The following is a 25,725-nucleotide window of genomic DNA, read 5'->3' on the forward strand; positions in this document are numbered from 1 at the left end:
ACGACAGCGCCACCAACTGGGGAGACCAAGAGTCACAACACCTGCCTGAGATCGACAGATCATTCTGCAGCGTCTTCGTGATGTTAATGGTTAATTAGCACAATACAAAAGTCACCGCACCTGCTCTGAAACAGAGTGTGTCGTTTTTATTATTATTTGTTTATTTAGCAGACACCTTTATCCAAGGCGACTTACAGAGACTAGGGTGTGTGAACTATGCATCAGCTGCAGAGTCACTTACAACAACGTCTCACCTGAAAGACGGAGCACAAGGAGGTTAAGTGACTTGCTGAGGGTCACACAGTGAGTCAGTGGCTGAGGTGGGATTTGAACCGGGGACCTCCTGGTTACAAGCCCTTTTCTTTAACCACTCGACCACACAGCCTCCTATTTTGGGATGTGATCACGTTTCTTTTGATGCTCAGTATAGTTTTAAAAAAAAAAATGCTAAAATTCTAAGTGATGCAAAACTTTTGTCCAGAGCTGTGTGTATTGGTTGGATCCCATCACTACTGTCTCAGGCCGTACATACATTATGATGAAGACCATGAAGATTATTCATTTTAGTTCATATTATATGTTGTCATGTCCCATCTTCACACCACCAAAAAAAAAAAAAAAGTATTTTCTTCCTCTTTTTTCCCTGAAGATTGCAGTTGCTTTCTCAACAATGGAGCCCCCCTAACCCTAACCCTAACCCTCCCCCATCTTTCACTGTATATTAATTCCACTGGGAAACTTTTCACTCCTGTTATATCAGGTCTGCGCTGTAGAATTTCTGCTTTCCCTTGGTGGTGTTAATTAAACACATACCAGCAAATTAGTCACCTAGCAACTACCTTTGGCACATAGCGCCCTGTCTGTATCTGGATAATCTCTTCTTAGCTCAAACACTCTTTCTTAAAGAGAAAGTCGCTTCAGTATTGAGTTATCAGCCCTGTGTCTTCGGCGTTCGGCTTGTCTGAAGAACCAAACAGCCTTCCATATGCCTTTCAAATCCTGAGGCAATGTAACTTTTCAAATCTGCTCGCTCCAGCATACATATTTATTATTCTCTCTCTCTCTCTCTCTCTCTCTCTCTCTCTCTCTCTCTCTCTCTCTCTCTCTCTCTCTCTCTCTCTCTCTCTCTCTCTCTCATTTCCATGTTTCAATCTGTCACTTCAGTGGATACATTTCTTAATTTCCATAGCTGCAGATCAAGATCCATTTCAAATTAGGACTCTGCCTGTCAGCTCCAGTTAGAATTGCTAAGAACTTGCTAAAGAAGTTTGTAAAATTGCAATTGTGGCATAAAATGGAGGGTTTGAGGATCTCAGTGGTTAGATAAAGAAAGCGCTGGGCTGCAGTGTGGAAGGCAGCGGGTTTGAGGAGCTCAGTGGTTAGATAAAGAAAGCGCTGGGCTGCAGCGTGGAAGGCAGCGGGTTTGAGGAGCTCAGTGGTTAGATAAAGAAAGCGCTGGGCTGCAGTGTGGAAGGCAGCAGGTTTGAGGAGCTCAGTGGTTAGATAAAGAAAGCGCTGGGCTGCAGTGTGGAAGGCAGCGGTTTCAGACAATGCCTCCCTTGTCACGGTGCTGACGGCTCCAGCTGCTCCACTGTGATGAGGCTGGATTGCCCTGACAGTACAGGACGCTGCCCTGTTGAATTGGCAGACTGGCTGCTGGTTACCAGCACTTGGCTTTGGAGAAATGTATTTTTCCGACCCGTTTTTTAAATGCCCCGTTATCAACTCACCACTGATGTTCGTAGGTATTGAGTGGTTCCTATTGAGATCGCTCAAATACAGTACTGTGTTATTTAGTCCAGGGATAGAAATAAGACTCCCATTGCATAGCAGTTTGATCCATTCCTGGTTTTTAGGATGAGTTTAATAAGACACACCTTAGCTTGTGACCTGTACACACTGTGGCTGATCAAGCTCGTAATAAAACCTGGAACGAGTGAAACTGCTACAGAATAGGAGTCTTATTGCCATCCCTGCAATAACAAACGTCATAAGGCAGCATTTAAAATGAAATTTTAATAAAACGTCCACACTTGCATACCCAAGTATGTGCTGCAGTTGACAGGTGTTCCTAATTTTCCGTCCAGCCCCTGGCGGAATAGTGAGATATAAAATTTCCCTTTTTGTAATCCTTCTATAAAAAAAAATAATAATAATTTGCGACAGGCTCTGGGCAGTGCTACACTGCTGTCATAGCCGGGCTGTTAATAAAGTTAACAGGCTAGTCTGTTGTTTTACGACTGCACAGATGTTCCAGGCCTGACCTGAGTCTAGTCTCCCTGCTGCCCTGCCAGACTGTGGGACAGAATGCAGGGACGGCCCCATTGATTCATGCCTACTTTCATACTCCAGATGCTACAAGGCGCCCAATAGCAGCAAAGGTTAATTCTATATACTGTGAGGCAAGCAGCATGGCTTAGTGGTTAGAGCTGAGGGACTGGGAGGAAGGGAAGCAGTGTGGTCTAGTCTAGTGGTTAGAGCTGAGGGACTGGGAGGAAGGGAAGCAGTGTGTTCTGGTCTAGTGGTTAGAGCTGAGGGACTGGGAGGGAGGGAAGTAGTGTGGTCTGGTCTAGTGGTTAGAGCTGAGGGACTGGGAGGGAGGGAAGTAGTGTGGACTGGTCTAGTGGTTAGAGCTGAGGGACTGGGAGGGAGGGAAGTAGTGTGGACTGGTCTAGTGATTAGAGCTGAGGGACTGGGAGGTTGGGAAGCAGTGTGGAGTGGTCTAGTGGTTAGAGCTGAGGGACTGGGAGGTTGGGAAGCAGTGTGGACTGGTCTAGTGATTAGAGCTGAGGGACTGGGAGGTTGGGAAGCAGTGTGGAGTGGTCTAGTGGTTAGAGCTGAGGAACTGGGAGGGAGGGAAGCAGTGTGTTCTGGTCTAGTGGTTAGAGCTGAGGAGGGACTGGGAGGGAGGGAAGCAGTGTGGTCTAGTCTAGTGGTTAGAGCTGAGGGACTGGGAGGGAGGGAAGCAGAGTGTTCTGGTCTAGTGGTTAGAGCTGAGGGACTGGGAGGGAGGGAAGTAGTGTGGACTGGTCTAGTGATTAGAGCTGAGGGACTGGGAGGTTGGGAAGCAGTGTGGAGTGGTCTAGTGGTTAGAGCTGAGGGACTGGGAGGGAGGGAAGCAGTGTGGACTGGTCTAGTGGTTAGAGCTGAGGGACTGGGAGGTTGGGAAGCAGTGTGGAGTGGTCTAGTGGTTAGAGCTGAGGGACTGGGAGGGAGGGAAGCAGTGTGGTCTGGTCTAGTGGTTAGAGCTGAGGGACTGGGAGGGAGGGAAGCAGTGTGGTCTAGTCTACTGGTTAGAGCCGAGAGACTGGGAGAGACAATACTGTGGACTGGAGCAGACAAACTGGGAGACAGGGAAGGATGGAGGTGGCAGCTGAAAGAAATAAAGCTCGGTATTCTGCTTTCTCTGAACCACAGTATTTTCCAAACTCTGAAAATAACTCCAAAGTCTAGCGTGGCAGTGGTTCGGTGACACAGAGAGACCACAGGCATGTATGCACTGGAACGGGAAGACATGCAGTCTGTATAATTCACTGGCAACTGCAGCTGCAGGAGCGAGGTTCTGGAAAGCGTTCTAGCTTGAGGTTCAGTCTCAGTTAACCCCTCTGCCTCCTTATTTAAAACCAGAGCTATAGTTTAATGACAATTGGTGGCGTTTAAGACCAGTCATTAGGTAATACATTACATTTTTGTTTACAGTATGTGGAATAACGTCTTGTGTTCTGAAGATGTAAGTGTGACACACAGACAGACAGACACTTCAGTTTGCACTCCCAGTAACTTACAGTAAATAACGCTTAAACCAAGTTTCATAGCAAATGGATGGGTTTTACAGATAGAGTATATTGAAAAGCATGCTGTGTTACAGCCTTACCTCATAACCCAAACTGCTTCCTCTCCAATCGCATTCTTCTGAAGATGATTTTCTAGATTTCTAATTAAAACAGGTGGAAATCTATGAAAATTACTAATCTCCTAGTTTTCCAGGTGAATATAGGGTGATACTCAGAGGGACGGTTACCTGCTTCCATTGCGAATGCAATTCATTAAGTTTTTGATTAATTCATTAGGTTCAGTATGCTAAAACTCCACCTTTACAATAAACGTGTCTACCGATTGTAAAGAAATTGTTTTTTTCTTGGTGTAAAATCAGTACTTTCACATGTTAGTTAAATTAAATTTTTTGGTTAAATAGAACAAAATAATAAATAAAGGAACGTCAGTCCGTGTATAGTTTCCTAGTGTTTCGCTCTGTATTGTAGCTCTGGGGCAGGGTTTAAAAGTCACGACAGAAGGTCATCAGCATCCAGTTTCACATCTGCTGAAAAGGAGACTTATGGGGGTTCGGTCAGTCCCACGGGCATGCTAGTTTAGAGACATCACAAAAACACAGCTTCACTGGCAACCGAGGGCCAGGGTCAGGGAGATGGGAGGGTTTTGAACACATAAGGGACATCCAAAAATGAAATATTTATTATGGAAGTTGTTTCACCTTAAAGCACAGAGAGTTGTGGTGAAGCATAGGGAAGCATTGTAAAGCACAGAGAGGTCTGGTAAAGCATAGGGAAGCATTGTAAAACACAGAGAGGTCTGGTAAAGCATAGGGAAGCATTGTAAAGCACAGAGAGGTCTGGTAAAGCATAGGGAAGCATTGTAAAGCACAGAGAGGTCTGGTAAAGCATAGGGAAGCATTGTAAAGCACAGAGAGGTCTGGTAAAGCATAGGGAAGCATTGTAAAGCACAGAGAGGTCTGGTAAAGCATAGGTAAGCATTGTAAAGCGCAGAGAGGTCTGGTAAAGCATAGGGAAGCATTGTAAAGCACAGAGAGGCATGGTAAAGCATAGGCAGGTATAACTATGGGGATACTGCAGAAAAGAATACTGTGCAATTGACATAATGTCGTAGAATTATCCCCGTGCAGATGGGACTTTATGATTTGATTCCTGCAAAGTTCAAACCCAATCGAATCAAATGAAATCCCTAAACCATTAGGAAACAGCGGCAAGAGGCCTGAGGTTTCATTTGAATAATTCCCAGACAGCACAGAAAATGTATCTCATGTTAATCGCGACCAAGGCTAATTAAAAGAGACAGCAGGATTAATCCATCCCCTCACCACTCTCTGTGTGAAGAAGAGTCTCCTTCAACAACATGACTAGGTAACCCATTCCATCCCCTCACCACTCTCTGTGTGAAGAAGAGTCTCCTTCAACAACATGACTAGGTAACCCATTCCATCCCCTCACCACTCTCTGTGTGAAGAAGAGTCTCCTTCAACAACATGACTAGGTAACCCATTCCATTCCCTCACCACTCTCTGAGTGAAGAAGAGTCTCCTTCAACAACATGACTAGGTAACCCATTCCATCCCCTCACCACTCTCTGTGTGAAGAAGAGTCTCCTTCAACAACATGACTAGGTAACCCATTCCATCCCCTCACCACTCTGTGTGAAGAAGCGTCTCCTTCCCTCTGTCCTCAGTCCACTTCATTTCCACACTGTGTGTCCTGTGGTCCAGGTTTCTGTGCTGCGCTGACAGTATTGGTTTGAGTTGACTATGTCAACTCCTTTTAAGATTTTAAAGACTTCAATCAAGTCCTCGCTAATTCTTTGTTGTTCTAAGCTTGGTACAAAGCGTACACGATAAATATAACTAAAACAGAGCAGTAACATGTATCTTTGTGTTTGTCTGCCATCTTGTGGACAAAGGCAGAACTACAATACAGACCTTATAAAATGACATGGAAAGTCCTCAAAAACACCCGGATCCTGTTTTATACAACAAACACAACAGTTTTCTTAAATATCACAAACTGGCAATTTACCGCTCTACTCAACCTTAAATATATATCGCACAAAAATTGCTTAATAGTTTGCCTACCACTTGAAAATGTCTCTGTATTTCTTGTTGTTGTATAGGTTTGATCAGAAAGACAATGGACAGTTTTAGGAAGAAAGAAATATACCAGTAACTGGAAAGGATTATTAGCGGCAGTACACTTTAACAATAGGCAGAATTCCAATCAATTTCACACACGCACACGCACACGCACACGCACACGCACACGTTTGTGTATTGTGTTTATGAGGACTTTGCACTATATTTTTTGTTCACTATTTCTAATTCCAGTCAAACAAAACTCTACACAGGGTGAAAAGTCAACACCAAACAAAATATTTGAGCACTTTTAGTTTGTTTTTATAAAAAAAAAAAACAATAATGACTGTTTAATATCTGTTTAAACACTACAAGGACTTTGCCTGCGTCCTCATCAGGTAGATTTAACTATATCATTCTAATTCATCCCAAACGCAAATATATTTTTTCGTAGGCTACTTTCAAAGTAACCGTCACCGTTTTTTTTTTAAACCTAAATTTACGTGGAGGGGCGCTGTCAACGGTATACTCCACGGTTAACGCTAAATATTATTTTAAGTTACTACGGGGCGTACCAGCATAGCAGTGACTCGCCTTTTAAGATTTGAAGGACAAAAACAGCAGCGTTGGTCTTTGCACATTTAATTGCTTGTTGTATAGGTTTTAATTTGTGTTTTTGCTTATCATTGAAAGGCACGATATTACTGTAACTGAAAGACAAATGCATCAGATTGCCGTATAGAAATAATTTATATGGGTGTACACACAGAGATGTGGGGTGGGGACGTGAACCATACTAATCTCCGAGGTCCAGAGCCGCTGTTCTTACAGATATCTTTACATTTTCAGACTAGGATTCAGAGAGGGTTTTCCTATCAACGCACCAGACCACTTCCTCCCCACAAGAATACCTAGCAGTGTATTGCTTTGAGGAACTTGTCACAGCAAGCCACTTGATTATTTTAGACTGTGCATGAGTTTGTTGGTAGCAGCAGCGGTTTTAAAACGTGCGATAAACAAACAAAAAAGGAAATAAGTGAATTAAAAGTGAATTAAAATGGCATTTAACACACTGCACATACATACTGAAAAAACAAAAGCAACATGCTCCCGCATACAACAGAAATGAACGTGGTCGACTTTTCTAAGGGCTCATGAGAAACCGGTTCTAAAGTGTGTGGAGCGTTGGATTATGGATTTACGTTGTAATTGACTCATCAAGCACAAGGGCCGGTCCCAGGACGAGGGTGTTCTGTTTGCCCGTCATCTCCCAGGGCCAGAAGTACCAATCCAACCCTCCCAGAGAGTCTGGCTACGAAAGACCGGATCCATGCCTTAATACCTTAGTTTGTGTTGGGATCACTGGTATGTGACAGGAAATTGTTCTTTACGACGACCACAATGCTCCCTAACTCTGTGTTCTTGACTGTGTTTAAATTGAGGATGCCATCACATTTTCAGTGAGCAGAAGCGGTTGTGTCGGGCTAGGTCTGAAATGCGATTAAACAGGAGTTTCATTCAAGTGTTTATTTTCATTTCCTTTCTTTTATTGAGGCAACACAGGTGTTTTACAGGTAACAGCAACGCAAGACTGGAGACATGACACACGAATTCAAGGGAGAAATCCATTATTTTTTAGGGGGTAAAATGAAAAACTAATATCCTGCCGGGGTAGGAAAGAGCTAGCCTTGTTTTGTTCATTTTATTTGAAGAAGGGGCAATTATTTATTCAGGGACACCTAAGCCCCTCCATAGGTCGGCATCACTTTTCTCTTTTCTTATTGATCATTTTGGTACACAGCAGTTTTCCTTTTTCTCTATCTATCTATCTATCTATCTATCTATCTATCTATCTATCTATCTATCTATCTATCTATCTATCTATCTATCTATCATCCATCCATCCATCTATCTATCTATCTATCTATAAATTCTGTCTCAATCCTAAAATTCAAGGTGATGTAAAACTCATTTTCTGTAGCTGTATATATACTGTATATATATATATTGCTGTCATTATATGGTTGCCTGGTTGCCTATGGGTTAAGCACACATAGTGATGTACTGGGGATCCATGTTCCCGAAATACGAGCGCTCCCACTCGCTCATGAGGTCAAAGTGCAGGTGTTGATTACAGAAGTTGCACACGGTCTCCGAGGGGGTGCTCAGGGGGAACCCCAGCTCCTCCCAGACCTCCACCAGATTATCTACAAGACAAAATACAAGAACCAGTCACGAGCACAGCGAAAATCAGTGTGCACAACTCCATTTCACCTCGTTCCCAGTATCAAACTTGGGGCCGGTTTCATCTGCACGCTACAATCAGCAATCTGCAACCGGACACAATATTATTATTTATTTCTTAGCAGACGCCCTTATCCAGGGTGACTTACAATTGTTACAAGATATCACATTATTTTTACATTCAATTACCCATTTATACAGTTGGGGTTTTTACTGGAGCAATCTAGGTAAAGTACCTTGCTCAAGGGTACAGCAGCAGTGTCCCCCACCTGGGATTGAACCCACGACCCTCCGGTCAAGAGTCCAGAGCCCTAAACACTACTCCACACTGCTGTGGCCAAAAGTTTTCCATCACCTAGAATTGTAGGATTGAGTCATAATAATAATAATAATAATAATAATAATAATAATAATAATAATAATAATACTATATGAAAATAATTAAGATCTTTTATTTAACATAAAAAGTCCACCAGAAGCCATAATCGTAGTGCAGTATTTCATGTTAAATTCTGAGATGTCACATTTTCCAGTTGTTCTCAAAAGTATATGGAAAACTACAAAGCAGTATGTAAATTAATATGTTAACCTAACATTATTCAGCAGGTTTCATTCGATTTTATGAAGCCAAATTGGTTCATTATATAGGGTGATGCAAAACTTGTGTCCGTATATCTATTCACAGCCTTCATATTTCTTAAAAGTTAAAATCTTTCTCTAGTGTCCTTCGCATTGGATGTTAATTAGGTAACTTCCATCATCAGTGTGGAGAGATGGAGTTCAGTCTTAACTGGGGCTGACAGACAGACAGACAGACAGACAGACCCGATTGAAATGGATTTGATCTCCTAATCTGAATGAGCCTGATTTCAAATCCCATTTCAAGTCAGTCTCAGTGGCGGATGGAATCATAACTTACTGAATTGAGTTTAAATACCGATGTAGTTTAATCCTATGAAATAAAACAAGTATTTCCATAAGAAAGCCCCGCCCACTCACCCACAAAGTACTCCATCATTGGTGGGGTGTGGTGGGGGGAGGGGGCTAGGCGCAGAAGCTCCTCCCCTCGAGGCACGGTGGGGTAGTTGATAGCCTGCACATAGATGCCATGCTTCTCCAGCAGAAGATCACAGATCTGAGAGTTCTTCTCTGCGTCGCTCACCTGTCCGACAGACACACAGGCAAAATTCAGTTCACTGCAAATATTCAGGCAGTTACTAGCCTTATGAGAAAACGATATGAGAAAATCACAAAAGGAGCCTGTGGGCAAAAAACGATACAAGCTCTTTAGACGGTTGCGCTATAATGTATTATTATTATTATTATTATTATTATTATTATTATTATTATTATTATTATTATTATTATTATTATTATTAGTTTATTGGCAGACACCTTTATCCAAGGCGACTTACAGCTGTTACAGGGCAATACAAGGTTACAGTGCAATATTTAAATACAGAGTAGTTTACAGAAAGTACAAATACTACTTGAACAATTTATATCTACAGTGACAGAACAGTACTGCAAGGACAGAGCATCAGCTGAAGAATTTATACATTTATAATACATTTTTTCACTCGGCTCTGTTTCTGTTTGTACAGTGTACAATTCTAATGAAAGACTCTCAATATGCTGGAGCCCGCTTGAAGGGGGCTCTCGGCTCTGCTCTTACCCGGATAGGGATGATGTGGCTGGGGCAGTTGATGACGGGCAGCCCCGCGTCCAGCAGCAGCTGCCTCATGTGCTTCACGTTCCTCTGGTGGGCCCTCCTCAGGGCCTGTCCCTCCGGGCTCTTCAGCACCCGCACGGACTCCAGGGCCCCGGCGAGGGCCATGGGTGGCAGGGAGGTGGTGAAGATGAACCCAGCGGCGAAGGAGCGCACCGTGTCCACCAGGGCGGCGGTACTGGCAATATAACCACCCACGCAACCAAACGCCTTGCCTGAGGGAGGGACACACACACACACACACACACACACACACACACACACACACACACACACACACACACACATTTCCTTAGTCCTGACAATATGTGACGGTTTTTGCATTGAAAAAACGCCATTTGTTCCTGTACCTCTCTCAAACAGAGACTGCTGATTGTATTGAATTGTGTGCTGGTGTTTGCTTTGTGGTCAAATCAGTCCACTTGTGGGCTCAACACTCCTGACCTCCATCTCTGGCCAAAAGTGTTGCATCACCCTATAGTCTTAACTCGTTTCATGAAACCTGCTGAATAATGTTACATTAACATATCGAATTGCACGCCAGCGCTTTGGAGTTTTTTCCACACACTTAATGAAAAACTGACAAAAATTGAAAAAATGTGACATTTCGAAATCTAACACGAAATACTACCCCGTACAGCTATTATGGCTCCCGGTAGACTTTTGCAATATCGTTCTGTAGTTTCTTTGATAACATGATGTTAAATAATAAAATATCTAAAATTAGGCTTTTTTTTCCTTCTTCTTTTAAATGCCTCCTAAAATCGGAGATGGTGCAATTTTTTTGTCTAGAGGAGTGGTTTCTAAATAGTGGGTGCGGTGGGACCAAGGCACCAAAAGGCCTTGACAGTTGGAGATAAGGACAAGGGCCCCTGAAACGGGCCAGCTGTTTCTTTTAGATAGCGAGAGTTGTGCTAGGTGTGGCCCACATCGATCCTGCAGTACACACTTAAAATTGCCAGCAAAACAACTTATTTCATATTTATTAGGGCAGTAATGATTCATCGCCAAATTACATGATATATCGCTTCAAAATAGAGGTGTGTATCGTTTGTATGTATTTAATTAACTGAATTAATATAGACAATTGATCAAGTGTCAATACCGGAGACTCTAGCTAAGTTTTAATGGCATAGTGGATCAGTGACAATGAGCTTTCTATTTTGGATTTGTGTTATTATTATTATTATTATTATTATTATTATTATTATTATTATTAAGATGCCATGGCATAAATAATATATATAAATATAATTATATTCAACTTACTTTATGGGACACACCAAAACCAGAATTTAGTTTGTAGGGAAGAGAGACATCACAATTGTCTTGTAATTATTGTTATTTTTTTAAATCGAGTAGTTTATAAAAAGTATTTGAATAATGATTCTGCATCAGGTTTCACCCCAATGAGAAAAAAGTATCAGAAAAGTTTTGCATCACCTAGAATTTTAGGATTGAAACATAATCCAAAAAAAAACTATATGAACATAATTTAGATCTTTTATTTAACATCATGTTATCGAAATCAGGCGCATCGAGGCGTACCCAGGGTTCCGGAGACGATGTCAATCTTGTGCATGACTGAGTCTCTCTCTCCCACGCCAGCCCCTCGAGCGCCATAGAGACCCACTGCGTGGACCTCATCCACGAAGGTCAGGGCGCCGTGGCGATGGGACACGTCACACAGCTCCTCCAGTGGGCAGATAGCACCTGGAGACGCAAACATTGAGGCGCAGGGGTCAAAATTTATTTATTTATTTAGCAGATGCCTTTATCCAAGGCGACTTACAGAGACTAGGGTGTGTGAACTATGCATCAGCTGCAGAGTCGCTTCCAACTACACCTGAGAGACGGAGCACAAGGAGGTTAAGTGACTTGCTCAGGGTCACACAATGAGTCAGTGGCTGAGGTGGGATTTGAACCGGGAACCTCCTGGTTACAAGCCCTTTTCTTTAACCACTGGACCACACAGCCTCCTAAAATAATAATTTGAACTTTATTACAGTAGCACCAAAACATTCATTTCAGTATCTGTAAGGGGTGTGTTGACACCTTGAAGAAGTATTTAAAAAAAAACAAAAAACAAAAAAACGGCAGGTATTAAATAAATCCATTCAATTAACATGCTGATTTCAAAACAAGAAAAGCTGTCCTTCCTTCACCTTTACGATTGTGCGTCTATCAAATGGCAACGACCTTGAATGAACTCACCATCCATGGAGTGCACCGTCTCAAAAGCCACGATCTTGGGAGTCTTGGGGTCGGACTTGCTCAGCAGCTCCTCCAGGTGTTCCGGGTCGTTGTGTCGGAAGATGTGTCTCGGAACGCCGCTGTTGCGGATTCCCTGGATCATGGAGGCGTGGTTCCCGGCATCCGAATAGATCTCACAGCCTGTGAGGAAGCATCAGGGGGTTTGTGGTTTAGTCATCAGGGATTCTGTGGCTCAACGCTAAAAGATTGTTTCTGTTCTTGCAGCAGTAACAAAGGCACTTTTCCTGTAGATCGGACTTTTAAATTAAATTTAATGTCTAAGGTGTTTTATGCAAACCAGCCCCATCTGTCTGTCTGTCTGTCTGTCTGTTTGTCTGTTTGTCTGTCTGTCTGCCTGCCTTGTCTGTCTGTCTGTCTGTCTTGTGTGTCTGTCTTTTTGTCTGTTTGTATGTCTGTCTGTCTGTCTGTCTGGTCTGGTCTGGTCTGTCTGTCTGTCTGTCTGTCTGTCTTGTGTGTCTGTCTGTCTGTCTTGTGTGTCTGTCTTTTTGTCTGTTTGTATGTTTGTCTGTCTGTCTGTCTGGTCTGGTCTGGTCTGGTCTGGTCTGGTCTGGTCTGTCTGTCTGTCTGTCTGTCTTGTGTGTCTGTCTTTTTGTCTGTTTGTATGTCTGTCTGTCTGTCTGTCTGTCTGGTCTGGTCTGGTCTGGTCTGGTCTGGTCTGGTCTGTCTGTCTGTCTGCCTGCCTTGTCTGTCTGTCTGTCTGTCTTGTGTGTCTGTCTTTTTGTCTGTTTGTATGTCTGTCTGTCTGTCTGTCTGGTCTGGTCTGGTCTGGTCTGTCTGTCTGTCTGTCTGTCTGTCTGTCTGTCTTGTGTGTCTGTCTGTCTGTCTTGTGTGTCTGTCTTTTTGTCTGTTTGTATGTCTGTCTGTCTGTCTGTCTGGTCTGGTCTGGTCTGGTCTGGTCTGTCTGTCTGTCTGTCTGTCTGTCTTGTCTGTCTGTCTGCCTGCCTTGTCTGTCTGTCTGTCTGTCTTGTGTGTCTGTCTTTTTGTCTGTTTGTATGTCTGTCTGTCTGTCTGGTCTGGTCTGGTCTGGTCTGGTCTGGTCTGGTCTGTCTGTCTGTCTGTCTGTCTGTCTGTCTGTCTTGTCTGTCTGTCTTTCTTCTCCCCCCAGCCGCTGTCTTCCTGCATATTCTCGCTCTTACCTGGAAGCATCTTGGCCAGAGTGAAGAGGGTGGAGTCGTTTGCCACAAAGCAGGAGGAGAAGACCAGGGCGCCGTCCTTGTGGTGAAGGCTGGCTAACTCCTGCTCCAGATCCACGTGGAATTTACTGGTGCCGGAAATATTCCTGGTGCCCCCGGCGCCCGCGCCATACTGATCCAGGGCATCGCTGCAGGGACAGAAGGAAATCGGGGTCACGTTCGCTGTGCTTTGGCTAAGAAAACGCCATCCGGTTTTAAAACCAGTCGAATCACATGCTCGCCGCTCTCTTCACAGTGCATTTGGAACAAACAACGATTTCCACTTGATTTCCGTGATGGATTTTCAATTCCAATTCCTTTTTAAAATCAATTCCCAATTTATATTTTAAATACATAATAATCAGACACAACGGCTTTCATTTGAAGCCAGTTTAATTGAATAACAAACAGCGACTGTGAGAAACTCATTTTAACAGAATCCTGCTAATTGCAATTTGTGATCAATGAATGTGTTGGAATTGATTGGAACTTTTACAAACGAGAGGAGGCCCCATTCAGCCCATCTTGCTCGCTTGGTTGTTAGTAGCTTATTGATCCCAGAATCTCATCAAGCAGCTTCTTGAAGGATTCCAGGGTGTCAGCTTCAACAACATTACTGGGGAGTTGGTTCCAGACCCTCGCAAGATTAAAAAGGAATTGGAAATGAAATTGAAATTGAAAAACAGGAATTGACCCCAATCCTGTCCTGGGCTACTTCAAACCAGAACCTTGCCATGCATGTAAAATGAAAAGGCATTTTTATACTTTGAGACAGGGTCAGCTGTACTTATTGACTTATCATGAATCAGTAAAGTGAAAAAGGACACTGTAGTTAACGTGGGGGGTGGCTAAGCATCAGATGCGACACAGAAATGGGCATTACAGGGTTAATACATTAACTCTGGTAATACATTAACTCTGCACTAGATGGCGCTGCCGCGTACTAATATAAAGATGCACTAGATGGCGCTGCCGCGTACTAATATAAAGATTGGCTGATCTAGCCTATGAAATATATATAATATATTCTATGCTTGATTTTTATTTTTAATTTTTTAATTTTATTGTAATCTGATAAAAAGAAAAGTCGGCGACACACTGCAGGCAAGACTAGCAGAAACAGACAGGCAGGTGGATAGACACCCACCGGATGGCATCTAGGACCCGGGGGTGGCGGCTCATTCCCAGGTAGTCGTTGCTGCACCAGACGGACACGGGCTTGGCTTGGCCGGAAGGCTGCGAGTGATCTTCGGCGAAGGGGAAGGCGCCCGCGCAGCGGTTCACCGTCTTGAACACGCGGTAGGTGTGGTCCTGCTTCTTCGCGGCGATCTTCGAGTCGAAAAACGTGTCGTAGTCAAAACTGGGCTGGTCTGCAGGAAGAAAAACCCAGAGCAACTATTTACTATTTATTTCTTAGCAGACGCCCTTATCCAGGGCGACTTACATATAAGATATCACTTTATTTTTACATACAATTACCCATTTATACAGTTGGGTTTTTTACTGGAGCAATCTAGGTAAAGGGTACAGCAGCAGTGCCCCCCCCCCCCCCCCCTGGGATTGAACCCACGACCGTCCGGTCAAGAGTCCAGAGCCCTAACCACTACTCCACACTGTAAAAAGGAAAACCAGAAGAACCAAACAGCTCTCTGGGACCAGGCTTGGAAACCCCTGACCTAATGAAATGGAATCTCCTGGAATATTGCGAGAAGCAGCGGTACCTGTGCCCATGTTGTCTTGGATGTGGTGGGTGACGGGAGCCGAGGAGGGGGCATGTCCCCGCATAGTGTTCATCACGTTGCTCCTCAGATCCCTCAGGAGAGTGCTTGTGCCCCCTAGTGGCAGGCTGCTCAGAACATCCTCCTGGACCTCGGCGCTGGCCTGGACCGCGTTGATCTCTGACTCAACGAAGGGACACTGGGAGGAGATGGTCACTGCGGCCTGGGTGGCAGCCTGAGCGAGTGACCACTGGGGAGTGGACTTCGATGCAGCGGAGACTGCAGGGGGAAACCCAGAGTTATAACCAGCAGCAGGAGTGAAGTCTTTTGATAGTGCTTTTCTCACATGCCCTATTATTACTATTATTATTATTATTATTATTATTATTATTATTATTATTATTATTATTATTATTATTATTATTTATTTCTTAGCAGACGTCCTTATCCAGGGCAACTTACAGTTGTTACAAGATATCACATTATTTTTACATACAATTACCCATTTATACAGTTGGGTTTTTTACTGGAGAAATCTAGGTAAAGTACCTTGCTCAAGGGTACAGCAGCAGTGCCCCCCCCCACCTGGGATTGAACCCACGACCCTCCGGTCAAGAGTCCAGAGCCCTATACTAAACCCAACTGTATAAATGGGTAATTGTATGTAAAATATAATGTGATATCTTGTAATAATTGTAAGTTGCCCTGGATAAGGGCGTCTGCTAAGAAATACATAATAATTAATGCATATGCTATTGTTGCTGTAGTTTTTGACTTGTGCCGTGGACGAAAATTCAAAGTCAGTAAATATAGTTCGCCGCCAACAGGGGGCAGAAAAGTGACGTGGTTTTGAAGGCGGATGGGAAAGCTTGTGGTGTCTTCTTACCGGCCGGGGTTGTCTCTAGTGCCCTCTGGTGGTTAGCGGCGGTAGTGACCAGGCCGCGGGTCAGCATCACTGGACAGCGGTCAGCGAGGCTGAAGAGCGAGCGTCCAGCTCTCTTCAGGAAGGGCTTGGACGCGCTGGTCAGGAACGGACAGCGATGAAAGAAAGACGCCATGACTCGAGCTGTTTTTTCACACTGCCAAGAGAGGAACGAGGCAACCGGTGTGGAGAAGCAATTTATAGAGCGGAGCAAATCAAAGCGGGATAAACTCAGAAATACTAAAAGAAACTTCAATAACAAACTTTTCAAATGTACCAAGTTTAATTTCAAAATCCAGCAGCAGTGCCACTAAGCATAGCTTTATGTGTGTGTGTGTCAGTGTGTGTGTGTCAGTGTGCGTATGTGTATGTGTGTATATGTGTATGTGTGTGTGTATGTGTGTGTGTGTGTGTGTGTATGTGTGTGTGTGTGCGCGTCAGTGTGTGTGTGTATATGTGTATGTGTGTGTGTATGTGTATGTGTATGTGTGTGTGTGTATGTGTGTGTATGTGTGTGTCAGTGTGAGTGTGTTAGTGGGTGTGTGTCAGTGTGTGTGTGTGCGTCAGCGTGTGTGTGTGTGTATGTGTATGTGTGTGTGTGTGTCAGTGTGAGTGTGTTAGTGTGTGTGTGTCAGTGTGCGTGTGTGTGTGTGTGTGTGTCAGTGTGTGTGTGTCAGTGTGTGTGTGTGTGCGTCAGCGTGTGTGTGTGTGTATGTGTATGTGTGTGTGTCAGTGTGAGTGTGTTAGTGTGTGTGTGTCAGTGTGTGTGTGTGTGCGCGTCAGTGTGTGTGTGTGTGTGTGTGTGTGTGTCTGTATATATACACATGGATGAAGGCTATATTTGCATCCTGAGCCATTCGCAAAAAAAAGTGATAATACCACAGTAGTGACGTCAAAAAGTGATAATTCCTCTAGAGGAAAATAGACTTGAACTTAGACCCATTCAAATCCCCGAGACCATCGCTTTCAATTCAAACACAAAATGTCTCGTTTTCAGTCACTCGACAACACCCACAGTACAGAAATGTTCATTCATGATCAACAAAGTGAGAATACGTTAAAAACAAACACACAAACAAACATGATGTAAAGCTGGTACATTCGTATCTCAGAGAAACTGGAGAGGAACGGATAACGACACAGAACGTCTGTACATCACTGAAACACGACGTAATTTATGACGTCTCAGAAACCCTAGATTAAATTATTTTCCCTGTAACTCACAATACACTTTGTATTGGTTTTCATAAATAAAAACATTATATATAATTTTTTTTATAAATTATATATATATATATATATATATATAAAATAAAACTTATGTGATTAGATATCTCATCTGAATATAAACTGAAAACACACACAGATGGCTCGTTTTACAACTGCTGTAATATCCAATATCCACAAATCCTACACTGTATGCATTAAATATTACGATGGGCTTTAAGCACCTATTATCAGTGTGGCTGTTTTAAAAAAAAAAAATCTAGATAGTATCTAAACGCTCACTGCTTTTTTGATTGTCTGAATTTCGCGGTGCAAACTCATAGCTGCGATAGGCGGGTGTTCACTGTATTTTATAGGTAACACAACACAGACCTAAATTACTGATGATATGAAACTACAACAGCTAATGTTCTGTATAGGGTAGTAGATGCTTCCAATTTGTCACCCAAACTCCTTAGAGAAAAACTGCGGAGACACGATGAAAGTGTTCTGGCTGCGTCCCATCCCATCCTGCATTCGGGTGTGGCCGATAAACACGGCGCTTATCCGACGCGCTCAGCCGCCCGTGTCGCTGTCCGCTCCGCAAGGTCCTGAAGCGTGGCGGGGATCGATAAGGGCAATTTAGGCGGAGCGGTTGGTTATCAGTTATCAGAGAAACCAGTCGCGATATTAGGTGTTCTTTTTAAAGAGTTTTTTTTTTTTAAATTGGTTTGAGACACGTTTTATTTATTTATGTATTTGCATAAATAATATACTATATGCACTATCATTATTGTTCAATACAAATTCTAACATACGTTTTAAAAAAAATGAGAGAGAGAGAGAGAGAGAGAGAGAGAGAGAGAGAGAGCGGTGACTTTTAACACCCTTTGGGAGATTAATTATATTTTTTAACTTCTTTAAAATAACAAAAACATAAACACAAATTAAACAATTGAACATCCCCCCCTCCTCCTCCCCCAAGTGAGAATTGTCGTCTGCCAACGCGAATGAAAACGGTTTTAAAAACATTATTTCGATTATTAGAGTTTCATACTTATTATCGGTAGGATTTTTACTGGCATTTCCGAGATAATTTTGCACCAGACCAGATGTTTTAAACATAACTTCCAATTTCTCAATCTAAACTCCAATATAATATCAAATACTTACCTTTACTCACACACACACACACACACACACACACACACACACACACACACACACACACACACACACACACACACACATATATAAAAGAATTCAGAACCACCTTTCATTAATTAGAAATTAAAAAAAATGAGTGAACCAATAGTACAGCACTTCACCAGTCAGGGACATGACATAAATGATGTAAAGTTTGTAGTATTAGAACAGCTCAAATTAGACAATGCGACATATAGAAGAATAAAAGAAAGTAAATGGATAAATAGACTGAACACGATTATGCCAGCGGGACTCAACAGAAAAGAATGAACTAATTAACTTCAGTAAATATATAACATTTAAATAAATAAACAAAATTCATTCAAAAGTTGTGCATGCTGATGCGCTGGGGAGGCCAAATCTAGACTGATCCTCAGAGCCAGCATTGCATGATATAATAAAAAGATAAGTTTATATAAAGTAGTGTTAATTAGAATTAATACAGATTCAAAGATAGAAGTAAAAATGATGTCACAAAATATAGAACACCATTACATCATGTAAGAATAAATCATGTATTGAATGTAAACAATAACAAGTAGTTGCATGCCGTCAAAAACCTATAAATACCTCCAATGTTTGGATTCAAACACAGGCTCCCTTGAGAAAGATATGTACAACATATCGAAACGTTGGGCAGCGGGCTCTTTGAGCTAATATATATATATATATATATATATATATATATATATATATATATATATATATATATATATATATATATATATATATAAAACAGCACGACTGAAATAATACGCAAATATAATACTAATTAAAAAAATAATCCGATTACAGTATCTTACCTGTTGACCTGCACTGAGGACGAACGTAAAAAACAGCAACTTTCTCTGCAGGGTCTTCAGGGATATAGCTGTAGCTGTCACGTGGTCATCTCCACGCAGCTCATTGGTCCAAAGTTTGTCTCCACTGTTTATCAGAACTGTTATCATTCTAGAACTCTTCACGTCTGTGCTCCGTGCGGAATGTACATAGAAATCAATTACTAGTTAAAGACTAAGCTTTTTTATTTTTTTTATTTATTTTTTTTTTACATTTATCATAAATGCAAAAAATGTCACACAAGTAGTTTTTTTAATAAGGTATATTTACATTTTCTAGTGCCATAGACGAATAAGTAGACAGCAGCTATTTAGTTTTTAGGAAGCACAATCATAAACGCATTCCGTTTTTATAGTCGTAATACCAATAATAATAATAATAATAATAATAATTCAAAATATTTTTAAGCATATATAAAGCACAAACAGAATGTAATACATCGTTATGAATATGCACGATACATAAACTAAATTAAAATTCAGTCACAGAAAAGGGAAAATGTGAAAAGGCGCCATCTGGTGTACATTGATGGAATTGCATGGCGCAGAAATTATTTAAAGTTGGACAGATGGATTACATGGATTACAATTAGCTTCAGATGTAATTACAATGCCTCAAATACTGTTTTTTCTATGATTTGATTCGTTCAGCCTAGATCAGCCCAACCTTAGAAGCGCGTCTAGTGATCTGCCACTTGGAAGCAATCAAGTTTCCTTCTGTTTTTGCTGGTAATACACTAATTGTGCACTAGATGGCGCTGCCGCGCACTAGTATAAAGATTGGCTGATCTCGCCTCTGAAATATGTATAATATATTCTATACTTTATTTATTTTTATTTTTTTTATTTTAATATTGCAAGAGCACATGTTTATCTGTCATGTTAAAAGCCTATATATTACCCTGCCATTACAAAAATCAATACAAAATTCACATTCTTGTTCAATAGGACCACTATTTTGCATCAACAGTGACAGGACAAATAATAATAATAATGATTAAAAAACATTTCATTATAGAATTCCTGCTGAATGGAAAGCCTGGCTCGATCTCACCACCTTCATCTGTCTTTCTGGGTTTCTTGGGGCGTCCTTGGTGATTTTCGGGGGTTGGGATTGTACATAGCGAGGTATTGTCCCAGGGGAGGGTGTTTGTGATCAGCTCAGGCGAGCAGCTCCTTGGCCTGGCTGAGAAACGCAGCGATGTGGGTGCTCACTTCTGCTTCACCGCAGTGATGCACAGGGGGGTATCTCTGATACAAACACTTCCACAGCATGGCTAAGCTGTAACCCCTGAGGTTCGGAGATTGGGGGTCCCCAGCGGATATCTCTGAGGGCTTTGTAGGAATCCTATTATAAGTATATCTCCAGGTTTTGGTCTGTATAAAAGTTGGCAAGAGGTCTATTATCTATTTTTTGGCAGCAATACTTGACTGTGCAATCCAGTTTGGTATATGAAGAAAGAGTCAGAATTATAAGCAGAGAACGGTATATTAAAAAGCAAGAGACCTCACACAATGCTTTACAATGCTTGCCTATTTTTTACCACGTTTTATGCTTTATTGCACTTTGCTGTGCTTTTACTATGGCAAACTTTTATAAGGGTTAGTTTACCATGGTTTGTTTTTTAATATGCTTTACCAGACCTCTCTGTGCTTTACAATGCTTCGCTATGCTTTACCACACCTCTCTGTGCTTTACAATGCTTCCCTATGCTTTACCAGACCTCTCTGTGCTTTACAATGCTTCGCTATGCTTTACCAGACCTCTCTGTGCTTTACAATGCTTCCCTATGCTTTACCAGACCACTCTGTGCTTTACAATGCTTCGCTATGCTTTACCAGACCTCTCTGTGCTTTACAATGCTTCCCTATGCTTTACCAGACCACTCTGTGCTTTACAATGCTTCCCTATGCTTTACCAGACCTCTCTGTGCTTTACAATGCTTCCCTATGCTTTACCACACCTCTCTGTGCTTTACAATGCTTCCCTATGCTTTACCAGACCTCTCTGTGCTTTACAATGCTTCCCTGTGCTTTACCAGACCTCTCTGTGCTTTACAATGCTTCCCTATGCTTTACCAGACCTCTCTGTGCTTTACAATGCTTCCCTATGCTTTACCACGTTTTATGCTTTAATACACTTTGCTGTGCTTTTACTAGGGGAGATTTGTATTATGAAACTAAAACACTAAAGCTGCTGTTTGCCAGTATGAGGGACAGTTAGGTAAAGCAAAACAAACGACGAGCTGGATTATGAGCAAACCACACTGAGATCCACACCATCGCTTTTGCTAGAATCCCCTGTTAAGAAAAAAAAAATACATTCTTGGTCAGGTCAAATTTTAATAAGAACTCATTGATTGGTTGTGTCGGTAATTATGATCAAGACTTTTCTTTAAATGTGTATTATTATTATTATTATTATTATTATTATTATTATTATTATTATTATTATTATTATTATTATTATTGAGACTAAGGTAACTGTTACGGTAACTCCTAATTCAGACAACTAAAAGAATGACGTCAGTACCGACACAGCGCATAAAGTCTGCGCTCTCTTACCTCTACGCCTTGACGTCACTTCTGTCACGAGCACAGCCGTGATCATTCCAATCAAACCACAGACAAGGAATCCAGTGTAAATCGTGGAGAAAGTGGAGCTGGAGAGGTCTGGCAGAGCCGGGGGGGAGGTAGGGTGAAGAAAACGATTAGCAACGTGCGACCCTGAGACTGAGGCTGCACAACACCCACAAAGCAATCGAGCTGAAAACTTAAAGGACGCTAGCAACGCGTTTCTGTCAAACTTATGACATATAGAAGACTACCAGCGAGGTGTGCAAAGCGCACACACGGTGGTTATGCAGTGCGTATATGATAAATATCACCGCTATGGGGACACTGTAGAAAATGATATTACAATGCTAGGTACAGCGCCGGTAAAAACAGCAGCCTGGGTGGTTGTTTGAAATACAGATTGATGTACGCCAGTTCTTTAATTAACAACGACAGATTCAGGTTGAATTGGTTTTTTATCCACACCATAGCTTACCATGTGCAGGTATGTTCACAGGTGCAGATAGTTCTGTGAACACCCATCCGGTCGGGGACTGTGTGCAATAGCGGCACGAGTACTCCCCCTGCTGTCCGTGTGTGGTGGTGCGGGTGAGGTTGAAGGTGCAGCTCTGGTCTCCTCCCGGCACGTCCTGCTCCAGCACCGCCTGGCGGTCCCGGTAAAGAATAAACGAGCCAGGGCTCTGATAGGAGCTGCTGAGGCTGCACTGTAGAGTCACATCCGCTCCTCTCCCAGACACAGAGCTGTTCACAGACAGAGTGGGAGGAGCTAGGAGAGAGACGCAACACAGATGGTGAGGAGTGAGTGTGTGTGTGTGTGTGTGCCTGTGTGTGTGCGTGTGTGTGTGTGCGTGCGCGTGCGTGTCGGTACCTGTGTGTGTGTGTGTGTGTGCGTGCGCGTGCGTGTCGGTACCTGTGTGTGTGTGCGTGCGTGCGTGCGTGTCGGTACCTGTGTGTGTGTGCGTGCGTGCGTGCGTGTCGGTACCTGTGTGTGTGTGTGTGTGTGTGCGCGTGCGTGTGTGTGTGCGTGCCTGTCGCTACCTGTGTGTGTGTGTTTGTGCGTGCGTGCGTGTCGGTACCTGTGTGTGTGTGTGTGCGCGCGTATATAAGGGGTCAAGCCCTCTCAAGTGTGGCGCAAACAAAAGAAAAATATAAAAATGAAAACAGAAATAGCTCTCTTACCTATTATTGTGACTTGCTGAGAGTCGCTGGTATTTGAAGACCGTCCTCTTTTGCGGACCGAGCACGTGTAGTTCCCGCTATTGCTTGTCTCTGTTTTGATGTAAAATGTGTCCTTGGGTCTCCTATCCACTCTCATTTTATTTTTATACAGTGCATAGCTGTCTTTGCTTCGCATTTCACCGGACCACTGGCACTGAAGAGACAGTTCACCCGATTTCACAAGATTCACTGTTAGGTTAGGTTTCATTGAGGAATCTGGACAAAGAAAGGAGCATTCATGTTTATCTCTCAAACGAAGATGTTGTCACACCTACTAACAATATACACAATTAAAACCAAATATAAAGATTTATCGGCTTCAAGTTAAAGGGACCTCTTCAAATCCTCCGTTTTTATACTGTTGTATTGGCAAGTATACAGTACAGTGTGATGATCAGCTATTATAATACATGATTACATGGACTTGGCAAATGCATCTAAAAATGTATTTTCATTTATGAGTGTTTACAGTATTTGTGTCGACTCAAAGAAAAAAAAAAGTTTTCTACCTGAACAAACAACTCCAGCATCCTCTGCATGGGTGCATTGATCTGTTTGGAGCCTCGGAGTTACACACTGCATGAGAGAGGACTCAGACCCTGTGCATGTTGAATTGTACACCAAGATAAGACCAGTCCCTCTTCCAAACGCTGCATTTCCTGGAGCAGATACAGCGTCTCCACAGCCCAGCTCTCTGCACACAACCTGGGCATCGCTCATGTCCCAGTGATCATCACACACCGTCCCCACATCGCCACCATGATAAACCTCGACTCTCCCAGAGCAGAACATAGTCACATTGACCCGAATGACGTCTGAGCTGTCTGAGGTTAAACACAGGATATTAAATCAACGTTTCACAATCCACTTGCAACTTTTTCTCATCGCCAAAAAGTGTAACAAACCCAGCTCTCATATCACGAGTAAAATGAGACATTACAATCCACGTCGCAAAACAAGCACCGCTCAATTCTGCACAATAATGTCGGATTCTGCTTCAGAGAGGCCCAGGACTGAATTGGGAGATAAAATACAATGACAAATGTAATTTAGTCGTCGCCAATTATGTTGATAGTTTTGTCCCCAGTTTAGTAATGTCCCGTTATTTTTAGGCTCAGCCCACCGCTAACCCCCCCTCCCCCCCTCCCCCGCTGACTCGGGAGCGGTGAAGATGACCACACGTACGGTGTCCATATTAGGACATGGTCATTTCTCACGTCTCAGCGTCAGTTATCAGGAATGTCTTTGTCATGGATCATTTAGTTTGGCGATCAGTCGTCATTTCTCAATCATTTTTTTTCTGTCATCCCTCATGTGTTTTTTTATGTCAGCCTTTATTTGTATCAGGTATCATTTGTATTTTGTGTCACTCAAATTTCGAGTCACGGAAAACCTCTGTCACTCGAATTTCGAGTCATGGAAAACCTGTCACTCGAATTTCGAGTCATGGAAAACCTCTGTCACTCGAATTTCGAGTCATGGAAAACCTCTGTCACTCAAATTTCGAGTCATGGAAAACCTCAGTCACTCGAATTTCGAGTCATGGAAACCTCAGTCACTCGAATTTCGAGTCATGGAAAACCTCTGTCACTCGAATTTCGAGTCATGGAAACCTCAGTCACTCGAATTTCGAGTCATGGAAAACCTGTCACTCGAATTTCGAGTCATGGAAAACCTGTCACTCGAATTTCGAGTCATGGAAACCTCAGTCACTCGAATTTCGAGTCATGGAAAACCTCAGTCACTCGAATTTCGAGTCATGGAAAACCTCAGTCATTGAAATTCTCTGTAAACCATCAGACAGCATTTTTTTCTGGGACTTAACGTAACAGCCAATCACGTTTCTAAGTTTGCGTATCCTATGATTTCATTGGCTACTGCGAATGTCAATCAACTGAAAACAAAAACTGGACCCATAATTGTACTAATAATTGTCTTAGTATAATTTCTTAGCAGACGCCCTTATCTAGGGCGACTTACAATCGTTACAAGATATCACATTATTTTACATACAATTACCCATTTATACAGTTGGGTTTTTACTGGAGCAATCTAAGTAAAGTACCTTGCTCAAGGGTACAGCAGCAGTGTCCCCCCCCACCTGGGATTGAACCCACGACCCCCCGGGATAATATGATATTCCATAATACTCCAATGTTTAAGTTTTCAACATTAAATTACATTAAAAACTCACCAATAACCGGCAACAAGACAAGAGTCCAAAATATAAGGAGTGACGTCATTTTTATAGCAATCAGCACTGTGAAACGTTTCTTTGCTTGAATCTGAATTTTACAGAAACAGCAAACTGATTCCCAATCGATCTGCTGTCCAATGTTAAATCAAACCACAAAATGCGTGTCAGATTATTTTAGGACAGAAAAGCGCTGCTCTCAGTCGTTGTTTGAGCAACTGGTATCTGATTAGACGAGGAAGTAACGCTTAGCCTTTTTAGATGCTCAGAATACTAAATGGGTGTTTTTAGCAGCTAAACCAGAATAAGGAAGGAAGTTTAGTTGCTTAAGAAGACTTACTAGACTAGAATATAGTTTTAAAAATGTATTTTGTTTACACCAAGTGCCTGCGACAATTATCGAAGTACTACTATATTTTCTTAGATTTAACACAAAAAATGTCATTTTTCCTCCGTCCCAGATTTAGCTTAATACATAAATGTTAATAAAAACACAGTTAATACTTTTAAATGTGTGCTGTGTCAGATATCATTTATAAATATTAAAA

General features: G+C 42.3%; 2 protein-coding genes across 2 annotated transcripts; both read right to left on the minus strand.

Annotated features, from left to right (window-relative positions):
* Positions 1–7,403: 7,403 nt before the first annotated feature.
* Positions 7,404–19,314, minus strand: LOC117401600 (5-aminolevulinate synthase, erythroid-specific, mitochondrial-like). The gene is made up of 10 exons (XM_034002345.3): positions 19,153–19,314; positions 15,902–16,094; positions 15,019–15,294; positions 14,445–14,667; positions 13,262–13,446; positions 12,066–12,245; positions 11,400–11,564; positions 9,798–10,066; positions 9,122–9,284; positions 7,404–8,085 (listed from the first exon to the last, which is right to left on the minus strand). Exons 1-10 carry the CDS (start codon positions 19,297–19,299, stop codon positions 7,922–7,924), a joined length of 1,965 nt encoding a protein of 654 aa, XP_033858236.3. The 5' UTR covers positions 19,300–19,314; the 3' UTR covers positions 7,404–7,921.
* Positions 19,315–19,431: 117 nt separating this feature from the next.
* On the minus strand, positions 19,432–25,713 carry LOC117401589 (uncharacterized). The gene is made up of 6 exons (XM_034916212.2): positions 25,178–25,713; positions 23,493–23,807; positions 22,945–23,199; positions 22,241–22,531; positions 21,754–21,861; positions 19,432–21,489 (listed from the first exon to the last, which is right to left on the minus strand). The coding sequence occupies exons 1-6, from the start codon at positions 25,224–25,226 to the stop codon at positions 21,440–21,442; spliced, it is 1,068 nt and encodes a 355-aa protein (XP_034772103.2). The 5' UTR covers positions 25,227–25,713; the 3' UTR covers positions 19,432–21,439.
* Positions 25,714–25,725: the final 12 nt, after the last annotated feature.

This window comes from Acipenser ruthenus, chromosome 55, assembly GCF_902713425.1.
Source record: "Acipenser ruthenus chromosome 55, fAciRut3.2 maternal haplotype, whole genome shotgun sequence".
Lineage (NCBI taxonomy): Eukaryota > Metazoa > Chordata > Actinopteri > Acipenseriformes > Acipenseridae > Acipenser > Acipenser ruthenus.

What these genes read in the sequence shown, in the direction of transcription:
- LOC117401600 (XM_034002345.3), bottom strand. Translation starts at nt 19,299, where the DNA reads ATGATAACAGTTCTGATAAACAGTGGAGACAAACTTTGGACCAATGAG. An exon ending in CATCGTCTCCGGAACCCTGG is followed by an intron (nt 10,067 to 11,399) that starts GTACGCCTCGAT and finishes TCCCTCCCTCAG; the next exon opens with GCAAGGCGTTTGGTTGCGTG. An exon ending in GCCACATCATCCCTATCCGG is followed by an intron (nt 9,285 to 9,797) that starts GTAAGAGCAGAG and finishes TCTGTCGGACAG; the next exon opens with GTGAGCGACGCAGAGAAGAA.
- LOC117401589 (XM_034916212.2), bottom strand. Translation starts at nt 25,226, where the DNA reads ATGACGTCACTCCTTATATTTTGGACTCTTGTCTTGTTGCCGGTTATT. An exon ending in TGTCTTGTTGCCGGTTATTG is followed by an intron (nt 23,808 to 25,177) that starts GTGAGTTTTTAA and finishes GTTTAACCTCAG; the next exon opens with ACAGCTCAGACGTCATTCGG. An exon ending in TGTGAACATACCTGCACATG is followed by an intron (nt 21,862 to 22,240) that starts GTAAGCTATGGT and finishes CGGCTCTGCCAG; the next exon opens with ACCTCTCCAGCTCCACTTTC.